We start from the raw sequence: 19,903 nt of genomic DNA, 5'->3' as shown, positions 1-19,903 counted from the left end.
ATTTCTTCAATCTTGACTGATCAGGTCTTTAAAAAAATCCTGTGCAGGCAGAATTCTAAGCATACTCTCCCCATTTCTTTATGATAAATGGGCAAGTTGCAAGGAATCTCACTAGATACAAGTATGAACAGCATGTTGTCTTTATGATTTTTTTCTACTTGCTTCAGAGATGAAAAACGTAATGGTTTTGACAGTCAATCTGAAAAAAAGTTTGAAAGAAAATCTTCCATTTCTTAAGAGTTGGAGTTTGCCTTTTTTTTTTTTTTTTTTTTTGTAATCTGCATTACATTTTGCTCATAAAAAGTCACATATACAGAGAAAGAAAATAATTAGGATCACTGAACCAAATTAAAAAAACCAAACGTCATCATCAACTAACATCAGTCAAGAAATCCATCTGTTGAAGCTTTGGATGTCTATTAACAAAGAGTTTCAAAAACTACTTTGGAGATGCATTTAAGCAGAGTAAGGAATAGAAGTTACAGCAAATGATAATACTCAGAGGAACTGGGTAACCCTATACTCCAAAGCCAAACACAGTTGATAAACTTGAGGCCCCTTCAGTACTGAAGGGCTACTGAAAGGTGGGCCTGCCTCCCACTGTCAGCTAATTAGCAGTACAAAGATACTGCCCGTCTCTGGAGAAAGAACTGTCTTAATGAAATGGTGTGTTCCTAGACCAGGATTAAAAGAGCTAGTCTAGCAAACACTAATCTTTAATACAGAATGCACATAATATCTGGTGCAGTGACTATTCTGCAGTGCTCTGCAGCCTTTTTTTTTCTCTCACGTTGGGGAGTTCTTAATTGCAAGTGCACATAGTACCTGCATCACAGAAATCTGCAAGAGCCTCATCCTCAATGGGTGAACTAGCCTAACGCATGGAAGCGGTGGGGAAATGGAGATAGCAGAGCATCTCTTGGCAAGTAACAGCAACAAGTGTTTTCTGGTGATTACCCTTCTGTGACATTGCTGTGAACATCTGCCATCCACATCAGGAGTTATTCATGGTCATGGGGCTCCACAGATGGCAGAAGAAAACCCAAACCAAACCAAAACAGTGACATTTGGCACCCAACTTTAAAACAAAAACAAAACCTAAAAAAATCTCTAGCTTTAAAGTGATGGGATTGGTGTCTTCAGGCTTGAAAGCTATGTTATTCCAAAGGATAATATTACTATCCCAGAGGTTTTCTTCTCCATTAGTTCTGCCAGTTGTCATTGTGGAGAAATGGCTGGCGAAAAGGTGACCTTAACTCACTGTTTTTTCCAGGTGAAAGAAAGGAGCGACTGCTCCAGGGTTTGATTTGATTTCACCAAGGTCAAAACGGATCCCCTATTCTGCTGCTCAACAAACTTTATATGTGAAGGGGAAGCAACTAACCGTGTAGGTAGAACATACCCTGCCACTTTGTTTTCAAGGCAATGGAGCACACCTGCTGGCTGCAGAAATCCAGTCTCATTGCTAATTCCCTTTGTATTCAACTGGATTACAGAGTTGTTACACAGTGTATACTATGGCCCTATTAGATGTCTGGACTGCATAATTAGAACCCATCACTCCCAAAACAGAGGCTTTTATAAGCTGAGATATCACCTGAAGTGTACAGAAAGATAACACCTGACTGAGCATCACGCGTATCTCCTGTTCCTCTTCATTCTGCTGTGACCTGCTGCCTTCTATAGTCCTTCAGAAGTGTCATTTTACAAGATTTTGAAATGCCTCTTCTGCCTTCTCTAACTGCTACCACCCTCTCTGACCTTTCCTTGACAGCTGTCTGTTTTCTTTACTAAAAGGAGAATTATGATTTCCACATCAGTCAGTAACACAGTAAAGGAGTTGCTTTAGGACTTGGACGAGCTGGAAATAATTATTTACACAAATTCCGTACTACCAATATATCAAATACGCAAATGCTACATTTTCAATGTAAAAATCAGCATCTTACAGCCGTAGAGAAGCTACTATATTTTGTGGAAGGTAGTCTGCCAGCACTAGCCGTTTGGTGCTGATTCTGCAAAAATGAAAAACATTTGAGTATACTAAAATACAGTATACTGTATTGTGCATTTATTGCATGTTTCAGGGGGCACAGAGTCACTAATCAACCACTCTAACTTCTGTTAAAGTTCTGAAAAGCCTGTTTCACTGTAACTTTTTGTGGTTACCACTTTCCTCTTGTCAATGGAATCTTAATATTCAGTGTTCTACTGTTGGAAAGAAATAAACCTCGGATAAATCTAAAGATAAGTAAAAATTACACAGACAATGTACCTGGACCTCTTGCTGCAAACCACCTTTGAAGAAACCATCTCAACAGCTGAGCAGCAATGTCTCTTTTAACTTTGTAAGTTATCTCTGATCTTGCTTTTTCCCCCTAGGTAGACTTCATACAGCAATAGATGCTTTGTAATAACTTACAGTGAACATCGAAGACAACTGGTTCAGACTGTATTGTTTTCTGGCCAGATGGCCCATAATATGTCACAATGCAAGAAAACTTGGCATTTGCATCTTCCTTTGTTGGCATGTACTGAAGAGATGATGTCATGGTGAAGAGTCCAGTTGATTTGTTTACAATCTTTTGCAAATTTATGACCACAACTGAAAAGGAAATATTGTTTCAGTGTCACGCAGATAGAATTTGCAACTTCTTTCCTACATTTTGTTGCCTGCTCTGTATTTATTATCAGGTTGCAACACAACAAATTACCCAAGAGACTTTACAAACAGTTTTCCTCTAGTATTGCCACAGACACATACCAGGAACATTTTATCAACAACATCCTTCTAACATACTGTACATTTTACATCAAATTGAAACAAAAAAACTAATTGAAAACTGGTGCATTTTTTTAATACAAATCTCGGCTTAATTTGTGAGATAGATAAAGGCCGAAAGTGCTGGCAAAACCAATTTTTGGAATCATATTTATAACTTAATTTTGTAACCCTTCTCTATTTTATCGAAGGTAAAATATTGTAGTCTTATCAGCCTGTCAAAATAAAAGTTGAAACGGAGGGAAAAAAAATGTTCTTCCTAAATATGCTGGAAAATAAATACCTGTATAAGCAGACAATGATCTACGTGGTCCAAGCCATAATATTAGACAGGTATGAAACGGACACAGTTAATACCTTATAAGAAGCTGGAAGTTAGATACAGGTTTCTACTAGCTACCTAAGTTCAAGAATAGCTTTGCAATAGCATTAACAAAGGCAACTCTCCTCCCCTTGATGTGGTTTTAAAGCTGGAACTGAGAGAAATCATATGGTATAGGCTGGGTGCTCTGAAAGGCCTACAAGTTTCCTTCCAGTCTTATCTTTCCATATGAGTCATTTTCTTCAAAGGAGCAATACATTAGACTAAATCAGAGCAACTCTTACACGCACAGTTCTTAATGCACCCATCGCTCTCTGGATTCAGGGACGTTGGCCATTACTGAAACGTACCTTCCTCCACCGGCTGCAAAACTCTGCCGTTTTTGTACCACGTAACATTGCCTTCGGGATAACTATCTCTTGCAACACACTCCCCGAGCTGCAAAACACACAGGAATTAGTCACTGTTTTTCTCCACCGTGTTTTACTACAATTCTATTTTTGCTTATGCTGCTCTGCTTTGAGTAAAATTTTCAAGAAAGTTCAAATGCTTAGCCTGAACTTTTTTTTTTTTTTTTTTAAATAGGACAAATCCCACCAGTGAGGCTTAGGTTAAATTTGGAAGAGGGTTTGGTGGTGGGTCTTAGATCAGGATGGCCCCTGTCTGCAGAATCAGGCAGGGCTAATAGAGTAGTGGGAAGGGAACTGCTCTGCGCTCAGCCTGGTTACAGACCAGTCTGTGATCTCTCACAGGCAGGGGTGCACACACGCACCCTCGTCTCTCAGCCTCAGCTCAGCACCTCTTGCCATCTCGACTTCAAAGGGACTTCAGGCAGCCATCAGGCACGTAACTTTGAGGGAGAATGCTGCTCTTACCATTTGTAGCTTCTCTGTTTCCAGGAAGTCTGCCTGATGTAAGATTTCTGGTTGAGAGGGTTGTTCTAAAACATAAATAGGATAAAAGTACTAGTGAAGGGAGCACAAACAGCTGTTTGAAAAACAAGTTACTAAAAGACACATGGACTTTGAGACTAGAACAATCTAGCCTGGTATAGTCTTCTTACTTATGCTTTGCCATTAAAAGAAGAAAAAGTGAGATACTTCTAACAAATGGATTGAAAAGGAAAAGCCATAACCTTAAAATCTGTCATACCTTCCATAATGGATTCCATGCATTCTGGCAATATATATTTTAGCCAGGCAGACTAGTTCAGCACCTGGGAGGAGAGAACCTGATCTGATCTGTCTGATTCATATGATACACACACTGGAGAAGGAACCAGTGGTGCAGAAACTATAGCAACAGAAAAGCAGCTTTACTGTGGATATTACTGTAGCTGAGCTGTCACATTATAAAGGAACAAATTCAACCTAATCATTCTTCCAATGTTTATTTTTCCTAACTGGGATTGTTACATTTAAGAAATTCAGATGATACAGATAAGTATAATTACTTTAACTGATTCTGAGTTAGTTATGACTCTCTTAAAAAAAAGTAACTTTTTCTTCAGTGCCAGTATGTCCTCTTATTTTCTTTTATTATGGTAGATGGACCTCTTAGCCTGCCAAAGTGGAGAATCTATCAGTGTTTCCATCATAAAAAACTACTTTCTAGAGACTATATAACTTGTCTGTTAAAATAGTTTGGCCTGAAGCCCAGAATGCAAATTTTTATCTCCAAAAGAGACAGTTTTGCCCATAATTTTAAAATAAGAGGGGAAGAGTGAGGGGAAAAAATAAATCAATGTTTATACAGTTGAAGAAAGTCTCTACACCCTAGCTATACTGCTTGCTTAAATAAGCACACATGGTATATACTTTTAGAGACTGAAACATCCTTAACCACACCAGCTCACACAACCTTTTTCTGAAATCAAGCTCCCTATGAAATAATTCAAGTGTGCCAGCAATTCCAGCCCAAAGTGAACTCGACACCATCTTGCCAAAATCTCTACACACTGAAGAAGTTACTAATGTGCAGGTGTACTGCTCCTGCTGTCACCAAGATAGCAAGCCCACATGTTTCCAGACTAATCCATCCCGCTCTGTGTCTGTGTGCACGCGTGTGTGCACCTGTGCTTGTGTGCACACAAATGCACAGATATTCTTCACATGGAAGACTACACCAGGATACAATAAGAAGAGCCCAAAAGTGAAAGGCAGTAACAGAAGCTATTCATTTGACGCTTTCAAACAACTTTGCCTGTGGCAAAAACCAAAACCAAAAGAAAGTCAAAGCCATATACCAAAACCATCACAATTTCTTCAAAGGGCTAATAATTTTTTTTCAAAGATAAGTGCATGTTTATTTCTCTTCTGTTCGTTTTAAAGGAAAAAGGTTAACCTATTTTCTGTAAGAATCTGTCAAGGACAATGCTTTTTCATGTCAATTCAAGTAAATGAGGTTCTGCAAGACCATTAACAGGCCTTCTGGTTCAGATTTTCAGGTCCCATAAACAGGCATAGATGGCTGCCTGCCAGTCACCACCTGATCAAACCGGAACACCTTTCCCCCACCTTGGCTTTGCTTCCTTTCATCTCTCATCTCCCCCAGGACTGCTTTGAGAAGACCTGCTCTGCGCTTTGGACACCCCTCGCAACACTCCTACCAAGGGAAGGGGAGGAACCTCCTGCGTGAGCGCTCTGGTGATGGAGCCGGTGCTCCTGCTGAGAGGCCACCACCTGCTCTCTCAGAGCAGCCTCCCAAAGGAGACGCGTGCCACCAGATTTCCACAGCCGCAGCATATGCACCAAGGTAATTCAGTATAAAAGGCTTATTTAGCATTTACTAGCTCAGCATCTGAAGTGAGAAGAAAATTTAAGCTTGGCAGCAGCAGAGCCCACTTTGGTGGGTTTGCAACTTCAGCACACTGCTTATCTCTTGGCTTAAGAGCTTGCCAGAGTGCTCTGCAATTCTCTATAAGCCCTATAATAGGGGGGAAAAGAGCTCACTGCCTGCAAAAGTCAAGCATTGGTGTAGCGGGACAGCAGCTCATGGCTGCTGGGCTGCTCCACTTTGGAAACGGGCCATTTAATTCCAGAAACAAAAAAATCTGACAGGATCCATCTGGAAAGCTGATAGAGCTCTTTTAAGTAGTTCAGCGAGTGGGACTAGCAGGCTGTACCCATGCAATGAGTCATTTCAGCTCATTAGTTCTGAGTTAATCAGGTAGCACAGCTAAGGACGTGACAAGCTCCAGTGAAACTCAGCTTCAGTCACAACTTCTGGGGTACAGCTGAGTGTCAGGTACACAAGACTTGGTTTATGAGGGTTTGCACTGCTGCAGCCTAGCTCCGTATCTGTGAATCAAGGAGTTAGAAACTCCACTGGTAAAATACATGAAGCAGGCTACTCTTAACTCTTTCCTATTAGAACAAGCAAGCAATAACAAAAAATGAAACCTCAAAAACCAGACTCAAGGAAGTTAAACGTAAGGAAATGTTAAGAAAACCTTAAATAAAGTTGTGAACTCAAAATGAAAAACTGCAAAGGTAATTTTTTCTTGCAGTCCTAAGTTGGCCATATTGCATGTGTGGCATCCTCTATTCTTATCTTCCTTAGTAAACAGAAGCCTTCTCTATTAGTATTAATGCATACAATAAAACATACAAGCTGTGCTCCATGGCTGAGTTAGCATTGTGTTAATATTTAGTACAGTACACAGTAATTCAAGCAGTTAGCATTTTGTTTCACCATATACCACTGTCTCATCTACATATTTACTGCTATGCAGTGAGTAAACATGATAATTCTTTATCATTTCCTTTGAAGCACTGTGTTTACTGCGTGCTCCGAGCACACTCCTCCCTGTTGTCATTAATCCCATTGTTCCTGCAGTCAAATTGAAAGCAAAATGAGGGAAAGGAATTACTGGCGACTCCTAACCTAGCTTCAAGCTCATTTATGCCACTGACAAACTTCTGCTTAGACACCACCACCAACTCCCTGACACCTTCTCCCTGAGAGAAGAGTAAGGGTCCCCTTCCAAAACATGAATTAATGTTTTCCAGTCAGAAGCATGATCTGTTTGAAACTGCCCATCCTTGCAAGCAAGGTGTTCCCACAACAGAGGCTTACTTTGACTGTGTAAATACACCTCTGAAGAGCAACAAAAGCCAGAAAAAGCCATACAAACTCATGAAGCTGAGGAAGATATCCACTGCAGTCAGAGGGATACAAACTTGAGGTTACAAACACTAACCTCAGCAGACCTGTGCCCCTAAAAAGGAGGAACAGACACCTCCAGAAGCTGAGCCAGGGTTCAAGGGATTACGTCTGCTCTGGATCAGCACTAGGAAGAGGCCAGGTTTGTCCATGCCCTCGTGCAAGCTCAGAGCAAGGCTGTGCCTCTGAGCACTGGGGTTCCCACTGCAGATCAGCCTTGCAATCCGTCTGTAGTGATATCAAATGCTAATCAACTTTGCTGCGCTCTGAAACAGAACTGCAGACTGGTCTTCCTCCTGATAGTTCAGCAGGGCACAAAATAAGCATTTGAGGCTAGCAACCTCTTTTCCAGCCTCTCACTCGCTCACTCACAGTTCACACTGTTGTATCCCAGCTGCTCGGAGCTGGTTTAAACCTCTCCACTGATCTACCCCTGCAGACTGCACACAGTTAATGCTTCTCTCCTGCAGAAAAAATTGCTCAGAGAACAAATGGAAAATAATCAGTGCTAATTTTACATTTTTCATTTCCAAGGCCAAATGACATCACATAAGTGAGTCATTATCAAAGCCTAAAATTCTCTTTGAGCCAGCACTTATCATGAATAAACTGCAAGTGCAGGCAGTCCTGTTACGTAAATGCCACCAGTAGATTACATTTTTGAAAGCTGCAGAAATTTGCCAGTCTTAGTGATTTACTCAGCCAAACTTACTTTCTTGACTTTAATCTCTCCCTTAAACAAAAGTTTCTGTAATTCACAATTCAGATGCTGATGAATGTTAATGGTAGTAACAACTAGATTTACTTACTGAAGACTTTGACTATCGTTGGCTCTTCAGAAACATCATCTTCTGTAACTAGCATACATACAAATCTCTTTTCGTCACTGATTCTTGCATTCTTGATAGATAATGTATAGTTTTCTGAGAGAATCAACCTGTCTTTGTAGTCTGGTACATCATCATACTGTACATTTTTTTTTGTTGATGATCTGAAGGCAATAAATACTGGAGATCCATTTGGCATTTCCTATAATAAAAGGATAAACACCTCTATTTTGCATAAACAGTCATTTAGAAATTCCTGAAGATCTGCAATTTGTACAAATCAATAATTTTAAAAAATGTGAATACTACATCAGATGGCTTTTTTCCTGATTAATTTCTGCTGTATAAACAAGGAATTCAGTGTAATACAAGAGCTAGTGTAAGACTGCTGTGGTACACATTGAGAATATCATCAGTAGAAATAATTTCAATCCTTTGGCTCAATCTCAGCAAAGCATAGGGCTTTCTCTGATGAAAGCTGGTGGTTCTGGCACCACCTGCCACTCTGTGTATGAAAAAGTATTTGAAATAGAAGCATTCATGAGCTAGGCTCAAAAGCTCCAGTTTCCTTTTTTTCATGATTGTTTTACATATTCATATTGTTTGTCTGGGATATTCAGACTCCACTGCAAATGCAGGATTTAATCAGGCACAACTGCCTATTTTATTCTAAATTAGTTTTCAGCTTTTTTTTTTTTTCCTCGTTCTTTTTTAAAGGACCCAAGAGTTTGTATCATGGGAATATACATAAAATCAAATATTGTTATTTATGCGTCTCGGGATAATCTGCAAAAAATAATTTTCTAGACATCGTCCTTGTATTAACAAGTATGCAGTTGCCATCCTAAGAAGGAATACAAAGTCGACAGCCTTGCACAAACCTACCATATAAAAAATTTATTTTTACACAAGACAAAGTTACAGGCTGAGTTCTGCAGGATTTCATCCTCCCCTGCCCGGCCACCGCCAGAACAGGGACAGACATCGTCTGCCTTTAAATAAAGTGAGGTGAAATGTTGACTCCATCTTTACATACAGTATTGTGCTGGGGCCTGGAAGGGGTTTTCATTCCCTTTTATCCTTTGCACCTTGCAGCACTGATGTGAGTAGTGTTCCCAGCACAATACCTCAGCTTGACTGCAGAGCCCACAAAAGCATGATGATGCTGTGACAAGAGATGAGTGGTGTCAGAGCCAGGAAGGGAGGAGTCTTTCACCCTCTCTCACTTTTCACTCTCAGACTACTCGAGATGTCTAGCACACAGGAATGAAAGCTTTGCCTTGACTCAATACATGCAAAGTTGGCTTTCAAGTGCAAGTGAGCTCTTAACTCCACAAGCCTTCCCAGTGCACGAGCACACACGGGTAGATGCTGAAGGGAGCAACACCGGCTCCTGCCATGGTGCAAGTCTCCCAGCACTCCTGGGCTCCCACCAGCAACCCGAGTTGCTACTCCCAAGGCAGCAGAGCAGAGAACGGGAGTTCCTCCTTCTTCCAATGAAATAACCACCTGAACAAAAAGAACAAAACCAAACCTTACGGCTGCTAAAAACAAATATTGCCATGCTGGGAGCTGCCCTGGGAGAATGGGTATCACTTTCACTCGGTTGTATGGGCTGTGTCAACAATTTCATAAAATGGCAGTTAGAGAGGTTTTTCTGCACGTTTCATGTCCCTTTCTATTTAGGAGAGGCTATAATGTCTCCATTTGCTGCTTGGTACTTGTCCGAGATGAGCAATCCAAATGCACCAGAAAGAGATAATGCATTTCTTTTTCTCAAAATAGCCTTCCATCTTCATACAGATGGGCTTCTTCCCAAAAAAAGTTAGCAGACTAAAAAGTACATTGCAAAATATGGGCCCTGCATCTTCTGAACAGTTATATGAAATAGTTCTACTGTCCCTTTTAAGGAAACATCCTCCACAGACTTCTGACTTCATTTCCCAAAACATGTTTGTGGAGCAGGAACTCTTGAGTGGATGAGGGCTGTAGAAGTTGCAAACTTCCAGGTCCAAGGGAAGGAGCCAGTGAGATTATGAAACATCCCCAGCGACAGACCAGCCTGCTGTAAAATAGGCTGGAAGATGCCATTTAAAAAGAGAGAACTCTGTAATTTTAAATCCACTGTCAGAGTAAACATCATCTGTAGATGAACTTTACAGTAGCAGGAAAACCAGTTGTCCTGAAATCAGTCTGAGAAGCAAAAAGGTTTTGGTATCCTGATGGTTTCTCCCACATATGCTTCCAGCTTTCATCTGACTTTGATTCACTTTTTCTCCTTTTGGCCCTGGATACTGATGACATATCAGAGAAGCGCTTCCTGCAGTGTTCCACTGCAGGCTGACCGAGACAACCAGGAGAGCATTGCCAGTTTTGCCTCTGTTCTCCATGTGCCAGAAATGGCAGAGTGAAACCACCAGCCACTCTGCCAAGGTCAGCTCTGCTCCCTTCTTCGCCGTGCATTAAACACACTGAAGCATGACGCAGTATTGGGTGACTCTCAGATCAACCAGACCCAGGGACAGCACTTTGCCAGGGACGTAGCACAGCCTGCTTCAAAAGTATTCAAATACACAATGACAGCTCTGTCAAGCAAGCGAGACATCACTGGGTAACATGCCAGATCTCTAATACAGGTTGGCAGAGAACTCCCGAATAATTATTTCTCTTGAACAATGAGATTAATTCCTCAAACTTCTAATCTATGCTTGGCAGAAATTGTGCAGATTGGAATCTTGCAGTCTTACGTAAAACACAGGAATGAATGTCTTTGTATCTGAGTCAGAAATCCTATCGATTAGAGTCTTGTAATCTCACACACTAAAAATACACATCTTCTTATATCAGCTCTAGTGTATGTAAAGGTAAGCTATACTTACATATTTCCACTTTCCAAACAGAAGACCATCTGGTACTTCTAGACGACAAGGCATAGTAATAGTATCTCCATATACTGCATTTACTGTGTACAATCCCAGAGCTAGAAGAAAAGCAGAAAGAGAGGAAAAAAAATGAAACATTTTCTTGAATTCCCATATGCTAGCTAATGTTTGGTTCACAGCTATTACAAAAGCAAAGCCACCTCCTTTGTAAATGGGTATTTTCCAGCATGTAGAATTTATCCTCAAACCTCTGACAAAACAGGATTCCTGTCACTAAATTTGTTTACCTAAACATTATGATCTTTTTGGATCCATGTTTTCTGCTGCAGTCAGTGGGAACCAAGTAGATTTTCAAACAAGACTGCACCCGCTCAACTGGACAAACATGTACGCTACAATCGGTATCCACAGCTATTGTCCCAAACTTAAAACTTGAAAAGGAAAATCCCTAAACCTTTATTTTCTTCATCTGAAAAAAACAGTCGCTTCTGCCTGGACAGGTTATGTTGCAACACAGTATTTTGAGGAGGCCAGCAGACAAGCAATATTCTCACTGCTGCACTTCATAGAAGAGAAAGAGAGTGTTATTTAAGTGCTGGGTTCCCTTAAACCTGGGAAACAAAGTAGTCTGCACATATAGATTTTTGGAAAAATAAAGTGAAATGCTTCTATGAATTATTTAAGAACAGCTTTTTTTTGAAAACTCAGCACAATGTTTTTTTGCTAATACATAAAAATTTACAGAATAAAACTGACCCACTTATATTCATTGTCCAAAACATGTGAATTGAATTAAAACAACAGGCCCTAAAGTGATGAACGTTAAAATGCAAGGAAGTTTAAAGGAGAAGATGTTACAACTCTATGCATTTTCTATAATGCAACTTCGCTTAGCTCCTATTTTCTGTAGTTCCCCCTGCTCTCGGTGATGCTCGCTGCTCCTTACACCAGAGGGATGTTTTGCCTCTGGTGCTTGCCAGGTGTCACTGAGCAAGTGCAGTGGCTGCCTGCTCTCACCTGCTCGTCTGCAGCTTTTGTCAGGGTCTTCTGCCTGGAGATGCTGGATTTCCCCCTTTGCTCTCCTTCCATTTGCAACTGAAGCTACAAAACCAAAGGCTTACTGCCAAATAAACCTTATTTAAGAGAGAGCTGTAGCATGTTGGTAATGTAGACAGGGCTGCAGAAACACCTCTGCTTCTAGAGATGTTAATTTTTTCCAGAGATTCAGCCCTTCTTGCTAGAGCTGGAAAAAGCAAACCTGTCCCCATGGACACCCAAAAGACTGGAACCACAGACCCCTTATCTCTTCCCAAGTCCTGAGGGAGCCACTGGAGCTGGAGGGACTAAAGGAATGCAGGAGATAACAGGCAGCAAAACCCACACATACCTTAAACTTTCTTTCCTTCACGCCACTCCTTTTCAACTAAAAAACTCATATGTTCTTCTGATTCTGTTACATAATTAGTCACAAACATACTTTAGGTGCATCATTCACACTATAAGGACCGCATGCTCTAATTTGCTGTATGGTTTGCGAAGATCAGCTGTTTTCTAAATGACAAGAGCAGTTGGTCCACTAGATGGTGCTGAGTAAGTGCAATCTCTCAAAATGAAACAAAAATTTTTCTGAAGACGTTAGCTAACTTCAATATTATGCAAATAGGGCTGATGTTTCACGAAGTCAAACTACAAATGGAAGTGAAATTCAAAGCTGGAACAAATTTTTCCCTTGGCCCTCTCTTGCACTCATCCTCATTCTGATCTCCAGGAGGGAGACGATAAAGCTTCAGCTTTGCAAGTTGAATCCCAATTTTTTATTTCTGCTAAAACTAGAAAAAGCAGTCATTTTGGTTCCTCTCTCCCATGGGTACAAAACTAAAAAAGACTTGCAACTATATATTCAATTAGAAAGCTAGTTAGTACCTGTTCAAATTCCAGTCAAGTGTCATTTAGTAATTTGAAATTCTGTAATAGTATTTTGCACCACATGGAAAAGAGAAACTACTCCTCCTGCTAGAAGATTTTCCATGTCATCAGGGGAAAACAAAATGACTCTGTGTGATCTGTAACGTTCTCTCCTAAACACCCCTTTAATCCCTGCAAGTTGCTAAGCTAACAAGTATACACCAGCAAAGACTTGACAAACGGCCTCACGAGCGTGAATGAAACTGTTTCTGGAAAGGATTTACATTTTTGACATTTGGAACAGGTAACTGGTAAGTAGCCTGATAAAGAGTGGCCTCTGATTTTAGAACTCATTCATCTGAAGAACATTCCTTGAGATGGACAACTCTCCTGCAAAGTCATATCTTGCCACAAATTCTGCCTAAACTAAAATCATACAGTCTTGTAGGGATTTGTTAATACAGAACCAGAAAAGCACAGGTTTTACTTTATGCACCGAGAAATAGTCCTTAGAAGCATACAAGAGGCCCTACTGTAAAACTTCCTCCTCCCACCTCTGCAGCAACAAATCTAGTACATTTAGAGAGTGTAAACTAGTTGGATTACTGCAGACTTTCACAGCAGAAACTGCAGTAATCTCCACAAAACAACTTTGCAAACCTATACATTAAGAAACAAAACTAAAAATACACCTTAAAAATTTTGGAAATTGCCCTCTCTGTTGCTATTAGATATATTTGTAAAATGGTGGGATGAAGAGGAAAATGGAAGAAAATTACCATCTAACTATATGACAGTGTTTACCATCAATCACCATTTTCTGAGAGCCCTTTACATAGTTTCCAGATCATTCTAAGAAAAGGAAAATGAAAGCAAGATCTACAAATACGTAACAAATTGCTCCATGCCCTAACACAACACAGGGTCAATGCAAAGGCCACAGTATCTCATTAACTGCAGGAGGGTTCAAAGGCCTCTGTAGGGAGTAACACCACAAGTCATCTCTGGACATCATGCCCTGCCTTGCTGTATTTCTGATGCACCTTTCTGTAGCTAATTAAGAGCTCAGCCAGCTCCCCTGCAGTATTTTCAGATGTTGCCTTCTAAAATTGAGCCAGTGCTGTTAATAACAACACTAATTCAGAGGCAGGATCTCATCCCACATACACTGGGAGAAGCTCCACTTGAACTAGGTCTTACAAGGAGCGGCTGAGGGAACTGGGGCTGTTTAGCCCGGAGAAAAGGAGGCTGAGGGGAGACCTTATCACTCTCTAAAACCACCTGAAAGGAGGTTGTAGCATGAAGGGTGTTGGTCTCTTCTCCCAAGTAACAAGCAATAGGACAAGAAGAAATGGCCTCAAGTTGTGCCAGGGGAGGTTCAGATTGGATATTAGGAAAAAATTATTCATGGAAAGGGTTGTCAGGCATTGGAACAGGCTGCCCAGGGAAATGGTGGAATCACCATCCCTGGAGGTGTTTAAAAGACATATAGATGAGGTTCTTAGGGACATGGTTTAGAGGTGGACTTGGCAGTTAGGTTAATGGTTGGACTCGGTGATCTTAAAGGTCTTTTCCAACCAAAATGATTCTATGACTTACAGATACTTACCAGGCTAATCCAGCTCACTGGGGTTGTCCTATGCAGGGACAGGAGTTGGACTCGATGATCTTTGAGGGTGCCTTCCAACATAGGACATTATATGATTCTATGTCTTTACATACACGTTTGAGCAGACTGAGGTGACTTAACTCATTTCCTCCTCCTTGATCCAGAGCTGAAGAAACTCTGCTTTAAGTCAGATTAAACCTTTGCACATAGGTTCAGACACAGGAAGAAAGCAGTAGCACCAGGAGGTCTTATGACTCAGAGAAAGATCCTTGTAGGAGACTGATAAATTGAGACAGCATTCGCTGTTAATGCTGTTAATTACACTACTTTTCCTGTCCTCTTGGCAGTGCTAACTGGCATCCTTCTTTGTCTTATTTGGGTGACAAAAAGATCTGACTACTTGATCAGAAGCTTAAAGAAAGAGAAGGGGCTGTTGTTATTTTAGATCCTTGCCAAGAGTATATAAATCAACAGGGTCACATAACAGGAATGGATGGAAGGTGAATATCTAAAAATCAGGAAACTGATGTTTCTTTCTCCAAGGAAATAACAAAAGCTGTAGCAAGTGTGTGGAGAGTAGCCATGTTTTTCTCCTCTACCTGCCATTTGAAATACTGAATATTTTTCTTGCTGGAAACACCTTTTTTAAGTGCTTAGGAGTAAAATTTCTGTAACAAATGTAAAACAGAACAAACATCTTTTAGACGGAAGATCCAACGGAGACTATAAACCTGTATCTGAAAACTATGACTATCTGAGGTACTGCTTGAAATTCATCTCCCCCAGCCTGTTTGTCTGCCTCATAGCACAGCTTACTTCACTTACTAAAGCACTGGAAAACTGGGCAGCTGAGCTTCCCTCCATACCCTGAAGTCCACCAATTTAAATGGTGTTTTACACCTACAAAGAAGTCCTGTATTTTCCTTCTGCACCTAATTTTTTACTGCTGATGCTTCTGCCCCAGCAGGTTCGGCAATGGTGCTTTCCATTACATTTTCTGGACCCAAGGAGCAAGGTTTCATGACCAGAGAACCGCAGGACATGTTGGCCACTACGGTTCTTTACAGCAATCATCATCAGCAAAACGGGGAGGTCAATTAACAGCTTCTGAAATTGAAGTGTCCAAACCCAAAAGCTATTATGTCTATTTAGAACCTACTTTGGAAACTATCAACTCTGAAGTAGCAACAGGTGGATTTTTCTTTCTGTCCTCCCTACAACTTCCTAAAAGGATTTCAGGTATACAAGCATACATGCAGGTCCTCTTGAACATCTACTTAGGTACCAGCCAGGAAACATCAGCATTTCACAAAAACAATAACTGTGTCACATCAGGAAGTCAGCTTTTATTAACAGTACTTTTTCTGTACTTTTTTCTTTTTTTTTTTTTTTTTAAGGACAAAGCAGTATATGAATGACAGCTGGTTGCTGGTGCAGTGCAAAACATATTAGAAAAAACTATCCAGCTTTGAATAAATGAGACAACACCCAACAGCAGGTATATGCTGTCACAGCTGTTGATTCTGATAATGCCTTAAGGTGGATTTTAACACTGAAAAGTATTTTGCATTTAATTAAAAGACCTATTTAGAGAAAAAATTAGGAGACTTCACAGAATCACAGAGTAGTTAAGGTTGGAAGGGACCTCTGGAGGTCATCTGATCCAACCCCACTGCTCAAGCAGGGCCACCTACAGCCAGTTGCCCAGGTCCATGTCCAAACAGCTTTTGAATATCCCCAAGGATGGTGACTCCACAACCTCCCTGGGCCGTCTGTGCCACTGTTCAGTCACCCTCACAGGAAAAAAGTGTTTCCTGATGTTCAGAGTCATGTCCTGTGTTTCACTTTGTGCCCATCGCACCTTGTCCTGCCACCAGGCACCACTGAAAAGAGCCTGGATCTGCTTTTGCATTCTCCCATCTCTCTCAGCCTTTCCTTATGTGAGAGATGCTCCAGTCCCTTCAACATCTTCATGGCCCTTCACTGGACTTTTTTCAGTATGTCCATCTCTCTCTTGTACGTGGGAGCCCAGAAATGGACACACTGCTCCAGATATGCCCTCACCAGCGCTGGGCAGAGAGGAAGGATCATTTCCCTCGACCTGCTGGCGATACTTTCCCTCATACAGCTGAGGTTACCATTGGCCTTCTTTGCTGCAAGGCCACACCACCAGCTCATGTTCAACTTGGTGTCCACCAGCACCTCCCGGACTTTTTCTGCAAAGCTGCTTTCCAGCTGCGTGGAAATTGGACTTTTCAGACAGGACTCAACTTTTAGCTACTTTATCTCCCTTTTCATTGCCTGGCAAAAAAGTAGCTTTTCCAGTAAGAAATCTGGTAAACTTTCAAGACATTCACAACACTGATCATGGGAGCAGAGAACAGAAAATACAGCAAACACGTCATGGACCTCATGTTTCCCTACCTGAGCCTGACAAAGTCAGCTGAAAAAACAGCAAGTCCTGTATGGATGTAACGGGACTTTAATCATCCTTTTTGTTAAGCCACAACAGCCTGGGAGCCAAACACTGCTCAGTTTTGAGTCTGCAGATCTCTGCAACAGAGGTTCAGGTGCCATTTTTTGAACAAGCTCATCCTTGTGATCCAGCTCACTTTCCTGAAAACAAGCCTCTTTGCAAAAGCTATAACAGGCACTCTTACACACAGCTCACACAGATGTGTTCTGGGTCATTAATCTTCTGACATAGCCCAGAAAACACAAGATACACTTCAGGATGTCAAAAGACTGGTTAAAGCGAGCAAAAAAATGCTTATCAGAATTCATGCATATGACACACCCCATCTCAGTTTGGTGGTTACAATCACTCCTTGCTTCATATGCTGGGCATCAAAATAGGGAAGCAGGGCAAACACTTCCAAGAAAATCCAAACATTGATTATCTTCATCATACAAATATCATTAAAGACAAAAGAGTGTGTGTTTGTGGATATGTTATCTGATACAGGTTATATAAATAGTGTATTGTTTCTTATCTCTACTTGTTTAAATAGTGAAACAAATCCACACATGGCTGACTAGGACTTCCAAAGTTAGAAGAGAATCATCAACAGTATCCGAGAAGGAAACTAACTGCAGATAAACAAATCCAACAGTATTTAATGCAACATACACTTGTAAAACAACATAACAGAACACGCTGAGGGGTTTTTCTTACACTTTATCTCAGCATTCCTTCAATGAGCTTTAAACCCTGAATAATATTAGAGCGCAGGCAATTTTAATGCCAAAGAAAAAAAAAACCAAACACTTTTATCAAGCACTGATGCAATGGACAGCAATTACCCTTTCGAATCATCACTGCTAACTTGAGCTCTTTGAAGATGTGAAGCAACTGAATGAGAATGCACATTTGGGGTTGGGTTGTTTTTCTTTTTTTTAAAGACCCAACTCAAAACATGGTTGTGACTCTTGAAGATGTTGAGTTCTCTTTTGACCATCCAGCCAAAGAAACACCTACTTAAGTCCAAAGACACAAGCGGCCAAATCCACACAAACAGGAGCACTCGTGCTTAACACAGATTTTGGCAAGTACTGGGCAGATCAGGGAGACGGGGCCTGGCACTCAGCAACATCAAGGCATGAGGTAGTACAAATCAGGAAACAGGAAGGGTATTTAAAGCTAAAGAGATACTGAAAGCACCAGAGCTGGAGAACAGGCATTAAACACCAGCAGAATTCAGCTATTGTTACTCTATGCTTGTTTAAAACAGCCAGAGTTTCTCTTTATAAGTGAGAAAAAAATACTGAAGAAAATACATCAACATTTCAGAAATCCTCTTCTATGAACATGAACAACTAATATGCTTCCACTCCTTTTAAATTCCACACAAATCAAATGTTCTCCTTGTCAGTACAAAGAAACCAGCTATAATTAGAAACTAGCTGAGATAACTTGTCCCATCTGACCAAGGCTGCATAGGCTCTGTCATCTTATCACTAAAGAAATCATCAGCCCCCTCCTCCATCTCTGGTCAAGAAGACAGAGGACAATGCATGCTTCTCACTGGCATTCTGCTCTATATTTCAGCCAGTCATGCACAGTTTTCCCACAGAAGCACATAGCGTGGCTTTCTGCATGACCCAAGTGTGACCCTAAGGCTGAGGCTTCCAGGAGTTCAGGTCCAAAATCCCACAGAGCACTTCAACCACAGTTTTCAAGGTCCTACAACATGACCAAATAAAACGTTGGGTGCTGTGTGCCTGTTCACAAACCAGACTACGCAAATGCTGTTTATTTCACTGAGGGCTATTTCTGTTCTAAGATTTCAAAATATCCAGCTGTTTCAGTATTTCCGTGGCTGTTTACCCCATTTCCCACACCAGAATACGGCTTTCACATCTGCACGCTCTCTTCCTGTAAGCTTTGCTTGTAGCTTGATTTGGAACGATTTTAGCACAAGCTTTTGAAAAGACACAGAGAAATTTCAATCTGTAAGGCAGAGGTGTCAGAAAGTTATGTCCTTGCAAGAGCAGATGGGCTTGTGGTTGATGCTACAGTGCGTAGTTTACAGGGGGAATCATTACTGTAAGCTTTACCCTAGGGAGGTTCACACTGAGCATTTATCTGAATATTATCCATCATCCTGGCTGCTAAAGGAATACGCTGGAAAACATACAGGAAAAAAAGTTGCTTTAGTCTTAATGTACCAAAACACTTAGATTGCATCTAAATAATGATGAGTAATAACCTCTTGTCAGCTGAGGAACTCTAAATGTTATATGTAAAGCAATAATCACGACAGTAATCATAATCATAAAAAGTTTCTAGAATTTTTGATAGGTATGCAAAAGAAATTTGTACATAGTCATACTCTTTTAAAATTCAAATGCCCATCATTAAATGCATTATCATTGTCACTTAAAGTAAAAGAGATGCTGCTTTCCAAGTCAGCAAAGCTTTCAAACTACATAAAAAAGCTGTTCCTAGCATTAGCTTCTGCAAAGCTTGAGACCAAATGATCAGTTCAAAGCTCAGTAACTGTTGCAAAATGCTACCACAAAATGAATTACTTGCGTCAGCACATCAGCTTTCCTACCTTCCCACCTCAGCCTCTGTTCCAATGCCCAGCTCCAAGAAGACAAAGGAAACTGCTAAGACCAATACCCTGATATGGGACCAGCAAAGCTCTGGTTTGTTTGGCAGCAGTAAGCGCATCTCTGCTTTTTAATCCGGTCCCTTTTAAATCAGGAAGGCTCCAAAATCTACTAAAGAACTGGAGGGAAAACTCATGAAAGCCACCAGTGCCTTTGTACTGCATGGACTTTGTTATAGAAAAATTTTCCTTTCAAAGGGAAAGTCCTAAGCTTCTTTCCACAAACCATCATCCCAAAACACCACGTGTGATTTCAATGGCATTCCAGCCATACTATTTTATGGAAACCCTAGCTTTT

The 19,903-nt window shown here is 40.8% G+C and overlaps 1 protein-coding gene across 1 annotated transcript in view; it reads right to left on the bottom strand.

Annotated features, from left to right (window-relative positions):
- Nucleotides 1–19,903, bottom strand: part of ALCAM (activated leukocyte cell adhesion molecule) — a 130,410-nt gene that overhangs the window by 24,794 nt on the left and 85,713 nt on the right. The window contains exons 2-6 of the mRNA XM_065640315.1: nucleotides 10,975–11,075; nucleotides 8,078–8,297; nucleotides 3,980–4,044; nucleotides 3,455–3,542; nucleotides 2,423–2,605 (exon numbers count right to left, since the gene is read on the bottom strand). Coding sequence (XP_065496387.1) covers nucleotides 2,423–2,605; nucleotides 3,455–3,542; nucleotides 3,980–4,044; nucleotides 8,078–8,297; nucleotides 10,975–11,075 — 657 coding nt within the window. The remainder of the gene's footprint in view (nucleotides 1–2,422; nucleotides 2,606–3,454; nucleotides 3,543–3,979; nucleotides 4,045–8,077; nucleotides 8,298–10,974; nucleotides 11,076–19,903) is intronic.

The sequence above is a fragment of the Caloenas nicobarica genome, chromosome 1 (genome assembly GCF_036013445.1).
Source record: "Caloenas nicobarica isolate bCalNic1 chromosome 1, bCalNic1.hap1, whole genome shotgun sequence".
Classification (NCBI taxonomy): Eukaryota; Metazoa; Chordata; class Aves; order Columbiformes; family Columbidae; genus Caloenas; species Caloenas nicobarica.
Note: the sequence above shows the minus strand (reverse complement) of the source record. Positions and strands in the feature narration are given on the sequence as shown.